Source organism: Nicotiana sylvestris, chromosome 11 (genome assembly GCF_000393655.2).
Source record: "Nicotiana sylvestris chromosome 11, ASM39365v2, whole genome shotgun sequence".
In the NCBI taxonomy this organism is placed as follows: Eukaryota; Viridiplantae; Streptophyta; class Magnoliopsida; order Solanales; family Solanaceae; genus Nicotiana; species Nicotiana sylvestris.
Window position 1 is genome coordinate 1415275 of NC_091067.1, and position 16312 is coordinate 1431586.

Here is a 16312-nt window from a genome sequence, read left to right on the forward strand (position 1 = left end):
TTTTCATTTTCTGTATTACATTAGCATACAGCTATACAATATAAAATCTGTAGGCAGGTAAGTTGCTCTCTTTTGCAATGAAGGAAGCAGCCATTGCTCTACCTAGTTGAATTTTAAGTGTAACAAATTGTTGAGATAAGGCCCCCTTAAGTTTTATACACAGTTATACTCTGCTAGAATTATTTTACTTTATATTTTGAAGTGCTATATTGAGGTTTTTACTCTTTCAAGGGTGATTTATTCTAGGCAAATCTACGATCTAAGCTCATGGTACGTATTGTCCGCTATAGCACAACAAACCGCATGGATCGTCTCTTGGGCTACGCTATATTGGGTCAAAAATACGTGCGTATCATGTGAATTTGTTTTATAAGAATGTGAATTTGTGTCATATCTTATAAAGTACTTTACTTTCCCCTCCCATTTCGATGTGGGGTTCGTCTAAGGTGATATGTGGACCCTTCTTTAGAAGCTTGCCAGCTGAAGCCTGCCAGTCCTGCTTGACATGCCCCTCATCGGCCTGTCCTCGGTCATAGGCGTTACACTCTTCATGCGCCCCTATATCTTTTATTATTGAGCATTGCTTTAGCTTTTTTTTGATGGTGATTCAGATTTGTTCGATGAAGCTAATCTCTTCAATCTCTTACTAGTTGACCTTGAACCCTATAACTTTGAGGTAAAACATCAAAACGAGTTTCACAATGATCATCAATTTATCAGAAATGTCTTCCTTTATTTGTACTTGAAACCGACAGTGTGAGCAAGCAACCTAACACGGATGAAGCTAACTCTTATCTCAAGTAAAAATAAATTAATGGTTGTGCTTTACCTTTGCTAATAATTCTTTTGTGTATTGTCTAGTTATTCAGGATTATCTTCTAACTAAATAAAGATGGAGCTAAGTGTATGAAACTAAGTATAAAGTTTAGTTTATATTTAATAAAGATACATCAAAAATTGATATTTTCTTGTCCCAATCTACCAAACCAACCTAACTAAGGCAAGCTAGTGTTTGTATAAACACCTAGTTGACTTAAATTCCTTTCTTCTGTTGTTTCTTTTTCTTTTATTTTCCCTTTATAATTTTATTTGACTAGTTTCCTAATTTTTGCTGGGACCAATTAGTTTAAAAATGAATTTAATAAAAAAATTGTTAATAGTAAATCCAAAGGTCAAATTCCTTGACATCATCATATGATAGTTATATTTCTAGAAACACAAGTCCTTTTGTGTACCTAATACGCGGGATTGTACTTTTCAACCAAAAGTCAACTTTTTGTACGTACCATTTTGACTTACTACGTGTCAAGTGGATAATCTTAGAGTAATTTTATTAGAACAGAAGTAAAAAAACTATTGGACTTGAGAAATTAGAAGGAAAAAAGGCAGTAATTCTCAATGGCCAATGGGTTGATTTGGTTGCAACAAAAGCAAGTTTGTCTGGTTATTAAAACAAACAAACAATGTAAAAAAACGGTACATAAAGTATCCCGTGTTCCTATAGAGATCGAGAAAAAACCGTACTCTAAAAAATGTAGTGCACACAACCTGTCATAATAAAGTATTTTTCTGGTTTTGTCCGATACCGATACCTGCTGACCTGACTTATTCAGTTTTGTGTTATGTAGAATTTGTTTAAGGGAAAACTATCACTTCCTACTAAGAAATTTTTTCATTAACATAATCCGAATCTGATTTCTAGTCAAAAGTGGAGGAATCCATTCATCCCACCATATTCCCTAGTGATTTATCAACATCATTAGATTGTTCCTTTTGTTGTATAGTTGATTATAACCGCGATTTTAAAAGGTAGTACAGATTCATGTTGATGTAACTATAAGAAGGGGGTTAGCTTTATATATATTGACCGTGTAAAAAACTTTTATTATGGTATTTTAACATGTTGAAGCAGTAACCTGCCTTATTTTCTGTGTTACTAAACTTCTTTTTTTTGACGGTTAACATAATTATTTTTTATATGACATAAAAAATATTAAAGTTCTTTTATAATATCAGTATACAATAGTAATTGTTCACAACAAGCGTGATACATATCAATAGATGCATGGAACTTTAAGAAATAGAGTAAATAATTTAATTTGGTAACCAATTAAATCAAATGCTTTGGAGCAACAGTAAAGTTGTTTCTGCATGACCTATAGGTCACGAGTTTGAGCCGTGAAAATATCCACTAATGCTTGCATTAAGATAGGCTGTCTACATTACACCTCTTGGGGATGCGGTTCTTCCCCGACCCTATCCAAAAATGGAGATGCTTTGTGATAATATAAGTGTATATAAGTTAAAATCCAGCAAAATTATAATATAAAAACACATTTATTTGATGTTTACAAATAAATCATTTTAGGTATATTTCGATAAAGAGTGTGATAGACAGTAGCAATTGGAAACGAAAGAATGTAATAAAATTAGAAGTGTGTAAATAAATGCATGGTAAAGTAATAAAGTCGTTAAAGAGATAAGGCCAAGTCAATTTCCTTGGATACCAGAATGTGATATAGTAATTCATTATGGGTTTGTTAAAAGAGGGGTTGACAATCATACAGATGAGTTAAGAATTATTTTTATATTCTTTTATAATATAGTATTATTATCCTACAAAAAGTGAATGAAGTGATAATAACAGCTACATTAATTTAAGGGTGCAGATAAATTATTGTTGAAGAAAAACAAAAGTCATTAAGGGTCTACTTCAAAGAATATTTGGTTAGATTATATAGAAAATTAATTATTTAAAAGTTCATTTATATCAAGAGTCCATTGTAGGGCAACTTTGTCAACCCTCCTTTAATTAGCTAGATCATTTTTTTCTGGTTCCTAGGTCTATATATAATTAATACCTTATTAATATTTAAATCTCCTTCCTTAATCTCTCTTTCTTTAATTCTTTGCATATATAGGGACTGAGCCTACAGGTGGATCATAGTATTATAGTTTAATTTTATAAACTAATGGTCTTAATGTACTTTATTATTTGAATGTTGTTCATACATGAATATCGTGAAGTGGATAAGAATATGAGACTTACTAATAAAGTTAAGAGACCATATAGGGTTATAATAAGATGGATCAGATTCTTTCGCCATTAATCAGAGTTCTCGAATTCGAGCTTGAGTATGAAAAAATCCTAACATGAAAGGCTTCTCCCTTTAATGCAACTTACACAATGAGAATCGAATAGAAAATTAAAAAAAAGAAAAGAAAAGAAATTTCTATCTCTCTCTTTAAGGTATTCAATTTATTTAAAGAGAATTAGAAAACTCACATAATTTCCGAAAGATTAGCCCCTTTAATAAGATTGCAACATTAATATTATGTTATTAAATGAGGATTAAGTCTTCCTCTCATTCTCCCCCTACAATAGATGTCAATTTCAACGGGATAGTCACCAACAGTTATAAGGAGGGCGAACGAGAAAATATTACGTGATTTTTTTTTTTTATTTGCTTAAGTTTTGATGGACAAAATTACCAGATATTTGTATTGAAACTGCTGTCAGCTGATCGGAGAGAGATATCATATACCTGGGGGAATAGTCAAGGTGCATGTAATTAGCTGGCTCTGACACCAGCTATATTTGTTTAGCCTTTTTAATAATACTAAATAATTAAATTAATGTTAAAGTCCAAATAGAAATAATTCCAACACAATATCTATATCAAGTAGAGTATTTACTAGTACTAGCAAAAAGCATCACTTATGGGAAAGAGAAGTACTAACTATTAACACTAAAGCAAGAAGTCTACATTTTAACTATCAAGATGTATACTTATTATCTAGGAAAATCAAAAATCTTTACGAGGCTCGCTTATTAATTAATTTATCTAAAACATTCAAAATTACTATAGAAGTTTAGGACAACAACTATTCTCGACTCGCTGACTAATTTATTAAAAAAAAGAAAAAGGAGCCGCACAAAACATCTCGTATTTATGCAAGATTCGAAGAAGGACCACACCTCTAGTGATATGATGTAGATAACCTACCCTAATACAAGTACTATTGATTGCTTCCACGGCTCGAACCCGTGAACTATAGCTCACACGGAGAGAACCTATGATAATACAAATATTAGTCGCTAATTTATCACATACAATATTCAAAAAAATACTTTATTACTAGTTTAAAAGTACTTTTCACAACACGAACTGCCTTTCCCCCCACACCCTCTTATTCTACACCATTTGCAGATTTGTATCAAGATTTTGTCAAATCCCCTCCACAAAATTTATGAATACTAACTAATCAGCTTACCTTTTAGCCCTAGGTAACTTATTGATAATTGAGATTCCAAGAAGTCAAAAGATACATACTTAGCACAAAAAACTAATAAGTTGTAGCATATGAGAGGTTAGGAAGAAAAGTTTTGTGGGGTTGTTTTGGTTGAAGATTTGCAAAAAGATATTCCCCCCTTCCCCACCCCTAACTATATATCGAATCCAAAATTTAAATTTGATAGGTTCAGCTTTTAATTGCATTTAATTTAATGTACTTTTAAAATTATATATTCAAAATGGAGTATGGTTTCGGATTTATTGCATCATATTTACTATGGTCTCAGGGTCGAGAGAAGGCAAATGCTCCCATAATAGACCCTGACTTTGCGCCGATTGAAGCTTCTCCTCTGACTGAGTCCTTGCGAAATTTCTTGAAGTCTTATAAAAAACTATTCAAGAACGAATTTAACAAGACTAATCTAATATTACTGAACATTAAATAAAAATTAGGGCATCCAAAACTTGGGGCAATTTCTGCCTTTTAACACGCGGTACACCATGTTTTTCGCATATATTTTTATGTTTGGTGTCCAAAATATTCTGTTCAGTTGAACTCGTAGCTAATTAATAAGATACATTGCTACTGGCTAATTCTAGATATTAGTTTAAGTGCATAAAGTAAAGTCAATTAAGTTAGAACCAATAATACTACATTATATTATTATTTTGGTATTTAGCCAACAAAGAGCCATACTTATCTTCTTAAATATAAAAGGGCAGTTCTGTATGCTAAGCTCCCGCTATACGCAGGGTTCGGGGAAGGGCTGAAACACAAGACCCTATCTTACGCAGGCTTACCCTATATTTTTGCAAGAAGTTATTTCTACGGCTCGAACCCGTGACCTCCTAGTCACATGGTAGCAGCTTTACCAGTTACGTCAAGGCTCCCCTTCTATTTTTTAAATTATATTATCAATACTATATTTCTATATACCAGCCAAGTGTTGGGGTCTTATTGATGATGCATGAAATTGCCAGTGTCAATGGAGAGAGAGATTCTTGGCTAAGGAGAAAGACAAACAGAAACATGTTTTCTTCTTCCTAAAGATCTGAGTCCATTTGCTTATTAATTTATTAAACACCTTTTGAAAATTTGATAGTTTTCTGCTTGTTATTTCTTTGCAAGTGCGGTTCTGGACCTCTTTGTCCTTCTAATAATCTTATTTAATACAACTTAAAATGTTTTTATTATGAAATAATTTAATATTTAGTAGAGGGACCAAGGTCAATGAAGCTGGCTTAGCTTGTTCTCTCTCTCAAAAAGCTTTGAATTTTTTAGAATATATTCATTTGTTTTTTTTCTTATATTTCTTTTGAAAAGGTGAAAGGAGCCTTGGCCCAACTGGTAAAACTGTTGTCATGTGATCAGGAAGTCACGGGTTCGAGCCATGGAAATAGCCTCTTGCAAAAATACAGCGTAAGGCCAGTGGGCAGAGCCAAGATTTTATTAAGGGGAGTCAAAATATAAAGAAACAAACTCACCAAGAAATCAAGGGCTGTCATTATATAGTATATATACATATTTTTTAAAAAATTTACCAAGCTAAACAATGTAATTTTCCGACGAAGGGGTGTCAGTGACATCCCTTCGATGCATGTGGCTCTGCCACTGCGTAAAGTTGTGTACAATAAACCCTTGTGGTCCGGCCCTTCTCCGGACCCTGTGCATAGCGTGAGCTTAATGCACCGGGCTGCTTTTTTTTTTCTTATGAAAAGCTATCTCCATGTTCTTGATAATTGATTTGAAACCCTAGCCAACTTGTTTCAATTAGGGTGTCTAAAAGAAACAAATAAATTATGAAATTTACCCTTATTGCCGTAATCAGCGACTTAACTTGTTGATATGTAAGAAGATGTTATTAATTTATTGGATTAATTAAGACTTTATGGTGCGTTTATGACGGAGCAGAGATAAAAATGATTTTTACACTAAGATATTTTTCTTTAAAAAATAATTGAATTAAGTAAAGTTCATCTCAATTCTATAATTAATTGAAGCTACGATAACATAGAAGAAATACCAATATAGTAATATCTTTCTAAGAGGCTTCATCAATTACGTAACTACTGCTAAAAGAATTGATAATTAAGTTTAAGTTATATATATATATATATATATATATATATATATATATATATATATCGTGTAATAAATTTTACTAAAGATTCTTCGAGGAAAAAATAGAGATGTCTCGTATGTTACTCAAAATATGTGAAAGTATTGATGTAATTTCATAGAGTTATTCAGTCTGAATGCTACATGAAGAACGTAAGCCAAATGACAGAATTATTATAGGAATAATAATAGTATTATTAGGAGCTACTTTAGCCCACTCCTGCAATATGTCTTATTTTCAAGATTACAGTTCCCCCATTTAAGAAGGCTTATCTGTAGATATTTTTCTATGACCTGATAGCGTAACACGTTCTTTAATTGCTCGAATGTTGTATATGACTTAAACTCTTAGATATTTTTCTTTTCAATTAACCTACACATATTTGCATTAGCTCTCTCTATTTTTTCACAAATATCTTATAGAGAATTCTTTTAGTTGGCTTTCTCATATCCTCAACTTGCCCAAAACTAATTTAAGTACTTAAGCTTGTTCCATCAAAATGATTAAATGAACCACTATGAATATGGATAAATTGTCAAAGTATGCAAGTTGGCTGACATAAAATGCCATATCAAGTTGGAGTCCAAACAGTTCACCCACATAAATTTGTTGCTCCATTTCAATTTATTTCACTTCTTTCTTCTTGATTATTTAAGCAATTTTTCTCATTAATAAAAAAGTCATTTACTCGAAAATGGAACATAAAGTTTTAGAAACTACTTAGAACGACAATGATACATTATTCATTCTTAATCTTGAGACATAAGTATGGGGATTGAGAAAATACATGTTAAATAATGGTAGAGAATTATTAATTTGCTTATATTAGTTCGTGTAAGAGTTTCCTTTATAATATTTTGAGTTACTTCGATCCATCTAATTTTACTTGAGGTTTTTGGATTGAAAGCTCAAATTCTTTCGCAAGTGAATAAACAAAGAAACTTGACACCCTTATAATGGTTTGCTCAGATTTACCAAGTGCTTCTTTTAAAGCATTTTTTTAGATGTATGTTTTTTTTTTCTGCAGTACCTCGACATGACATGAGTGTGAAAGGAGTTCAAGAATCAATTTGCATATTAATTTGCCTCGGATATTTCTTGGGGCATTGACACAATCGATCGACTCTTGATATATATAAGACATTGCATTCTCCAAATAATTCAAATCGAAGCAATTTTAGTTAAGTTCCAAAGTGTGGCACTACATTTTAGATATATTTCGAATATTATTTAATTATGATTGAAGATAGATAAATGAAGATGTGTTGCAAATAATTATTTGGAGACAAATTTATCTTTGTCTGCATCAATACCTAAAGAAAGTAGAGCAATAATCCAAGATTTTTAGGGCAAGGTTGGCGACAAACTAAGAGGACGGAGCCTTCTTTCTTGATTTTAGCTGTAGAATTTCATCCACATAATAAGATAAAATATTATGGAAAAAGCAAACAATTTTAATATTATATTTTGAGAGAAATTTTGTATAGTACTTTGTCATCTTATTAAAAAAATATTAACAATAAGCTAATCCAAAAATGACAGAGTAAGAGAGAGACACAAAAACCCTAGAGGAGAAGACTTTTTTGGTTTTCAAAAGTATTACATCATCCACTCTTTTCTACCTATAAAACCAAGTCTTCTCCTCCAATATTTTCAAACCAACATTCACAAGTTCAAGAATCAAGGGTTTGAGAGAAGAAATATTTGGAAGCAAAATTCATTAGAAGAAAAAAAAAATTGAAAAAAAATGGGTAGAGCTCCATGTTGTGACAAAAATAATGTGAAGAAAGGTCCATGGTCACCAGAAGAAGATACAAAACTCAAAGCATATATTGAAGAAAATGGCACTGGTAATAACTGGATTGCTCTTCCCCAAAAAATAGGTATCATCTTCTTCTCCTTGTCTCTCTCTATATTATTCGTTTCGATCGAGAAATATGGTAAAGTTTCTGCCGTATGACCAAGAGGTTACGGGTTCAAGCCATGGAAACAACTTTTTGCAGAAATGCAGGGTAAGGTTGCGTACAATATACCCTTGTGGTCTGGCCTTTCCCGGAGCGGGAGCTTAGTGCACCGGGCTGCCCTTTCGATCGAGAAATACCTTTAAAAATTGAGAATTTTTCTCAAGATTAGTCTGATTGATTTTTTTAAAAATATTTTTTTAGGGCTTAAGAGATGTGGAAAGAGTTGCAGGCTTAGATGGCTCAATTACTTAAGACCTAATATTAAACATGGTGGATTTACTGAAGAAGAAGACAATATCATTTGCAGCCTCTATATTAGTATTGGCAGCAGGTATATATTCATCTCTCTCACACACACATACACACAGAAACACACAAACAATAACAACAAAAGTAATGGAAATCCAACTAAATTACTTGTCCTTTAGTTCTTGTTAGAGATCATTATTAGGAATATCTCACTTCTCCAAGGTTATTAAAACCTATTTTTATTCATGTTGCTTGTTGATGATCCAAATTCCTTTCTCAGAGCTAACTTTGTTTAAGTGTATAACGATCTTATCTGAAAGCTTAAGCTGTTATATTATGTCATGGAGAACTTAGTCTGATTATGTTTAAAACCCTTTTGTGAAAACTTTAGGTGGTCTATAATAGCTGCACAACTTCCTGGAAGAACAGATAATGATATCAAGAACTACTGGAATACTCGACTGAAGAAGAAGTTGCTCGGGAAAAGAAAACAATCTCAAATGAACAGATTATTACTTGCTAGTAGTGGTCAAGATCTTAAAGAAACAAATGGATTAGAAGAAAATTCTTTACTCCAAAACCTAAGCAACTCGGCTCTCGAAAGACTTCAACTTCATATGCAACTTCAAACCCTACAAAACCCTCTTTCTTTCTATAATAATCCTACACTTTGGCCTAAGTTAACCCCTCTTCAACAAAAAATGATCCAAACCCTACAACCTAATGGCTTAAATGAGAATCAATCACCTATTTTCGCACCGATAAATCCAAGTGATCATAACCAAGCTCATGAACTAGGGCAAAAAGTTGTCATCAATGAATTTGCTAATACCATGACCAATTTCAAGGCGAATGAAGTGGAAAAAAGTAACATGAATAATGTCATATCGTCTTCAGACAACACTCCTATTGAGTCTAACAATCAAAGAAATGCTCTTGACAAAAACATAGGGCAAGAAAACACAAGGGAAATCCAAATCCAAATCCAGGGTGTTCAAGGGTTTACTCAAGCCGAGATCGATGACCTAATTCTCAACAAAGGAATTGGCTTTAATACACCATCAGAAAATCATCAAATAGCTGAATTTGATTGTTTTAAAGAGATGGATGATGGATCAAGGGACAATTTGGCATGGTGGTCTAATGAGTTTGATACAAATACAGCTTCTTCATCAAATTCTTGGGGTTCATCTTCCAATATTCTTCAACAGACTGAAGGGGTGTATCAAGATTATGCACAAGGGTATAATTTGCAATAATAGATTTATGAGGTACAGAGGTATTTAATACTATTGCAAGGAGAAATAGGAGAGCTTTGGGTAAAGGGTGTTTGTAAATTTGTGTGAATAATGCTTTCTCTTTGTCATCTTGCTAAATAACTTGTATGACATGACTGTCAGTTAATATTTTCCTTTTTTTTTTTTTTTTATGTTATCTCTCAATGTAAACCATATAGTAATATTATGCATCTAAACTACATCTTATGATTCACCTTAACTAGAGTGAGTAATCACAAACTATTTCTATCGGTTCACGAATCGAAAACCTATTTCCACAGCAAGCCCGAGTCTGAATGGGTATATGTATACTATGTCGTGCAACATTTAGAGTATTTGTTTCAGGACCGTTCTTGTGCATCTCCTTACTTTATAGCAGTTCTAGAAAATATAACTTTCGCGCAGAATGAAATGGGTCATCCTTCCATATTTGCGAGAGAAGTACGTTAAGGTTTGTACGTTTGTAGAATATCGCAATAGTTAATGATTTGAATTGAGGTGCAAAGTCTACTAGGTTCGAGAGTTTTAGGTTATAATAATTCAACAATTTAGTTAATTTTGAGATATTGCATAACTACTCCTTGCTACCACTTATAATTAAGAATCGTTTTGTTCCAAAGACAAATTATATAAAAATAAGTAATGCAGAAATTATAATAGAGAGATTACAATGTGTCGACTATATCTTGTTTGATGGTTGGTTCGTTGTGTTAAAAGTTAGTTTTTAACCTATAATTTAAACTAGGTGTTTACTTTAAAGTAAAAGATTGGTTATTATATGAAGGTTCTTTTTTTTATTTTAATTTTTTTAATTCATGTATTACTAACGCCACACCTAGATAGACATTGACATGCTAGATAATATAGGACAAATAAAACTAACAAAAATAAATAATAATGTCTTACTTGTGGAAGCATACATTTTTTAGCAAATATCTGTCCTACAAGAGTTAATGAGTAGAATACCTGCATATTCTTAATCATTATTCCACATTTTGCCCGCATAAGATGGTTATAAATTATTGCATTAATTTTGCAAGTATTATGTGGAAGGAAAAAGTATAAAATAAAAAAATCATTAATAATGCTAATGTGCTTATGTGAAAATTATTTCTCCAAACTGCTGCAACTAGCATCACCTAGGTATCTCTAAAAAATTGGCAATATTCAACATGATGAATAATATTTTTTTGGCGTTCGAGTTCACTTTTTAATGTGTTTACATACATGGTAATTTTTTTGAATTTGGTTGACGAACTTCGATTGGCCTAAAAATTGGTAGATCCACCCGATATGACCTTGTGAGCAATAATCACCATAAGTCCATAACTAACATCATTTTTTTGTTATTTCGAGTAATAAAATAGGAATTAATGATTATATTCACTTTTTCGTGTATTTATATACATGATGATTTTTCTGAATTTGATTGACAGACTCCGATTGACCTAGAAATATGTCGATCCATTGGATATGGCATTGTGAGCAATATACACCATGACTAATATCATGTTTTGGCGTTTTGAGGTTATAAGTTGGAATTAATGATTATGTCTATTTTTTCGTGTGTTTATATACATAATAATTTTCCTGAATTTGATTGATGGACTCTATTGGCCTAAAAATTGGTGGATCCATCAAATATTGGTCATGGCGAATGAACTCGAAAGTTATTGCGAAGCAAGGAGTATTGGCCAATAGACCGTTTCCTGTGGATCTACGAAAATTCAATGATCGGAGTCAGTAAAAAAATTTCTACAAAATCAGCATGTACTAGTATACATCAAAAAGTGGATATAATCACAAATTCATATTCCACGATCATGAAACGCCATATAATAAAGTCAAAAATCATGGTGAATCAACAAGTATTGATAACTAAACCGTTTCTTATGGACCAACAAATAATTAGGCCAATTAAAGTCTGTCAAAAAATTTCTATAAAATCAACATGTACTAATACACACTAAAAAGTAGACACAATCATAACTTAGTTACTCCTTGCCATGATCGTTACTCTTTTTGGTATTTTAGGGCTATAAAACTGGAATTTCGCCCGATTTCCAAATTTTCCTGTACGATAGCCCACGCTTCATGCATGAGCCCGCGCCACAAGACCTGGACTGCCTAAAAAATTTTCGGCCCTTCAAAAACGACCTAAGATACAATGTTCATTGCCTTGTCATATCCGTTCCTCTTTTATTGGCGTTTTAGGGCCATAAAACTGAAATTCTACCCGATTTCTAGATTTTCGAGAGCTATAACCCACCCTTTCTCTGTGGGCCCCGAACCCGGATTGACTATAACTCACTCCTTCTGCATGGGCCTGGGTCCCCCATCGGATAGCCTAAAATCATATCGGGCCATCGAAAACGACCTAAGGAACAATAGTCACCGCCTCTCCATGATCGTTCCTCATTTTTTGGCATTATAGGGCCATCAAACTGGAACCTTTCCCGATTCTTAGATTTTTATGTGCTACAGCCCACTCCTTCTATATGTGTCGGGCCCCCGTACCTGGATCGCCTAAAATTTAGGCCATTACCCGAACAATTAAAAACGGCCTAAGAAATAATAATCACTGCTTCACCATGATCGTTTTTCATTTTTCGACATTTTTGCACCATAAAACTGAAATTCCGCCTGATTCCCTGATTTTCTTGTGCTATAGCCATTTACCCGGACCATAAAAAACGACCTAAGAAATGATAGTCACCGCCTCGCCATGACCGTTCCTGTCACGACCCTAATTTCCCACCGTCGGACCGTGATGGTGCCTAATATTATACTCACTAGGCAAGCCAACGTTACAACTTATTTCACCTTTTAACAATTTACAAGTTAACAAAAGTAAATCAGTGGAATAAATGCGGAAGAACAGAATTTAACAGATTATCTTAATACTAATAATGAAACTGTAATAAAACTCCACCCAGAACTGGTGTCACAACTCACGAACAATCTACGAATACTACAAACAATGGCCTGAACAAAGAAATATACATCTGTCTTGAAAGTAGATAAAACACAAAAGAAATAGGATAGAAAGGGACGTCAGGGCATGCGGACGCCTGCAGTACTACCTTGGGTCTCTAGTGGACTGAAGACAGCAACCTCGAACTATGGTCCGTATGGTCCAGTACCGGGATCTACACAGAAAGTGCAGAGTGCAGTATCAGTACAACCGACTCCATGTACTGGTAAGTGCCGAACCTAACCTCGACGAAGTAGTGACGAGGCTAGGACACGACAACCAACATAAACTTGTGCAGATAAATAATATACTAACAGAATAACAATAATAGAAGCTAAACAGAAATTAACAGGAAGGGGCAACATGCTATGAGGGTACCAGAATAAGAAATCACAGTAGTAATGGAAATTAAACAATTAATGCATTTGAACCGACAACATCAAATAATCACAGCAACAAAAAATACACGACATCACCCTACGTGCTTTTACTTTCAATCCTCGCAATGCAATTAATAATAGAAATGTGCACGGCATCACCCTTCGTGCTTTATCACTCTTCCTCACCATATGAATAATAGAAACGTGCACGATATCAACCTTCGTGCTTTATCTCTCTTCCTCATCATATGCATCAATATAAATGTAAATGTGCATGTCATCATCCTTCGTGCTTTATCACTCTTCCTCACCATATGCATAAGTATGAATGTTCATGTCATCACCCTTTGTGCTTTATCACTCTTTCTTTACCCAAACAATAGAAACAATAACATCCAGCAAGAGAATCAGCTATAACCAATCTCGTTTCAACAGTTAAATTCACAATGTGACTCTCAACTTAAGCCAACACTCAACAATTACCCAATGACAAGAAAATATAACAAAACTTGTTCAACATGAAGAGTAACCAGCTTAAGCATGAACAATACGTGATATGAGATAGAATGGTTACAAGTATATGGCTCATTTGCATGCTATGACCCAACAACAACGTACAGATACTCGTCATCACACCTATACATCGTACTCAACAATTAAACATGTAGCAATTAAGACAACAATACATATTCCCTCAAGCTAAGGTTAGACCAAACACTTACTTCGATTCCACGGCTAAAATCAAGCCTCAAATACCGCTTTCCCTCTAGATTCCACCTCCAATCCACTCGTATCTAATCATAATTAACTTTATAACATCAGTTATCGCTAAATAAATTAATTCCAATACATAATTATAGGTTTCCTAACATTTTTACCAAAAAGTCAAAAATCGACCCCGGGCTTGCTTGGTCAAAACTCGAGGTTCAGACCAAAACACATTCACCCATGAGCCCAAATATATAATTAGTTTCGAAATACGACCCCAAATCGAGGTCTAAATCCCAATTTTACAAAAATCCCTAATTATACCCAAACCCCTGATTTCTACCATAAAACCTTAGATTTTTGGATGAAAATTGATGAAATGCAATGGGTAATTGAGAGAAAGTGGTTTAGAATCATATACCAACACTTTGGGGAAGAACTTGACTCTTGAAAATCGCCTCTAAGCTTTCTTGGTTTTGAAAATATGAAATTATGGAAGTCTTCCGTTTTTTATTCTGTTTTTAAAACACTGGACAGACTTTCTTCGTGTTCGAGATGCTTTGCGGCCAGAAGGGCCTTCACGTTCGCAAAGAGCTGCTCGCGTTTGCGACGGTCTTTCCTCCTTGACCATCGCGTTCGCAGGCCTTGGACCACGTTCATGAAGAACAACTCAGAGATTTCCCCCAGCCACCTCCATTACACTACGTGTTTGCGTATGGTCGGTCGCGTTCGCGAAGAGCAATCCCCCAGTGCTCCGCGTTCGCGACCAAGGCCTCGTGTTCGCGTAGAAGAAACCCCTCCCCAGCCCAGCTTGCACTTCGTGTTCGCGATATTTGCTTCGCGAGCGCGAAGCTCAACGTATATGAATACCAGAAGGAGCAAAAGAACAGAAATTCCTAAGTGCAAATCACCTCGTGGCCTATCCAAAACACACCCGAGCCCTCGGGGTTCCAAACCAAACATGCATACAAGTCTAAAAATCATACAGACTTGCTCGCATGATCAAATCGCCAAAATAACACCTAGAACTATGAATTTAGCATCAAAATTAAGAAAAATCTCAAGAACACTTAAAGTTTCTATTTTCACAATCGAGGTCCGAATCACGTCATATAAACTCCGTTTCTTACCAAATTTTACAGACATAAACGTAAATACCATAGTAAACCTGTACCGGGCTCCGGAACCAAAATACGGTCCCTATACCATCGAATCAAGCATCATTAAATTTTCAAAAACTATTATATTTCCAGTTAAACAATTTTCTTCAAAAATTCATTTCTCGGGTTAGGGACCTTGGAATTCAATTCCTGGCATACACCCAAGTCCCATATTTTTCTACGGACCCTCCGGAACCGTCAAATTCGTTTACCCAAAATATTGACCGAAGTCAACTTAATTCAATTTTAAAGGTAAAATTTAGCATTTTTCTCATCATATAAGGGCTTTCCGGATATACGCCCGGACTGCGCACGCAAATCAAGGAAAGACAAAAGGAGGTTTTTAAGGCTTCGAAACACAGATTTGACTTCTAAAATAAGAGATGACCTTTTGGGTCATCACATTCTCCACCTTTAAAACAAACGTTCATCCTCGAACGAACATAGAAAAGTACTTGAGTCGGTAAAAAGATGGGGATATCAGCTCCACATATCGGACTCGGACTCCCAAGTATCTGCCTTGATAGGCTGACCTCTCCACCGAACAGGAGCCGAAGGATAACTCTTCGATCTCAACTGACAAATCTGCCGGTCTAGAATAGCTACAAGCTCCTCCTCATAGGTCAAGTCCTTGTCCAACTGGACAGTGCTGAAGTCTAACACGTGGGATGGATTGCCGTGATACTTCCGAAGCATGGACACATGAATCATTGGATGCACAGGTGATAAACTTGGTGGCAACGCAAGTCTGTAAGCCACCTCTCCCACTCGATCAAGGATATCAAAAGGCCCGATGAACCTAGGGCTTAACCCTTCTTCCCAAATCTCATCACGCACTACAGGGGCGACACCCGAAGTAACATTTGCTCTCCGACCATGAATGCCACATCATGAACCTTACGGTCGGCATAACTCTTCTGCCTAGACTGAGCTGTACGAAGCCTATCCTGAATAATCTTAATCTTCTCCAAGGCATCCTGAACTAAATCTGTACCCAACAACCGAGCCTCTCCCGGCTCAAACCACCCAACCGGCGACCAACACCACCTACCATATAATGCCTCATAGGGAGCCATCTGGATGCTCGACTGATAACTGTTGTTGTAGGCAAACTCCGCCAATGGCAAGAACTAATCCCAAGAACCTCCAAGTCAATAACACATGCTCGGAGCATATCCTCCAAAA

At 34.7% G+C, this 16312-nt stretch overlaps 1 protein-coding gene across 1 annotated transcript; it reads left to right on the forward strand.

The window, feature by feature from the left end:
* Positions 1-8087: 8087 nt before the first annotated feature.
* LOC104249522 (transcription factor MYB36) lies at positions 8088-10070 on the forward strand. Its single transcript, XM_009805957.2, has 3 exons — positions 8088-8298; positions 8581-8710; positions 9020-10070. Exons 1-3 carry the CDS (start codon positions 8163-8165, stop codon positions 9885-9887), a joined length of 1134 nt encoding a protein of 377 aa, XP_009804259.1. The 5' UTR covers positions 8088-8162; the 3' UTR covers positions 9888-10070.
* The last annotated feature ends 6242 nt before the right edge of the window (positions 10071-16312 follow it).

What these genes read in the sequence shown, in the direction of transcription:
- LOC104249522 (XM_009805957.2), top strand. Translation starts at nt 8,163, where the DNA reads ATGGGTAGAGCTCCATGTTGTGACAAAAATAATGTGAAGAAAGGTCCA. An exon ending in TGCTCTTCCCCAAAAAATAG is followed by an intron (nt 8,299 to 8,580) that starts GTATCATCTTCT and finishes ATATTTTTTTAG; the next exon opens with GGCTTAAGAGATGTGGAAAG. An exon ending in TATATTAGTATTGGCAGCAG is followed by an intron (nt 8,711 to 9,019) that starts GTATATATTCAT and finishes TGAAAACTTTAG; the next exon opens with GTGGTCTATAATAGCTGCAC.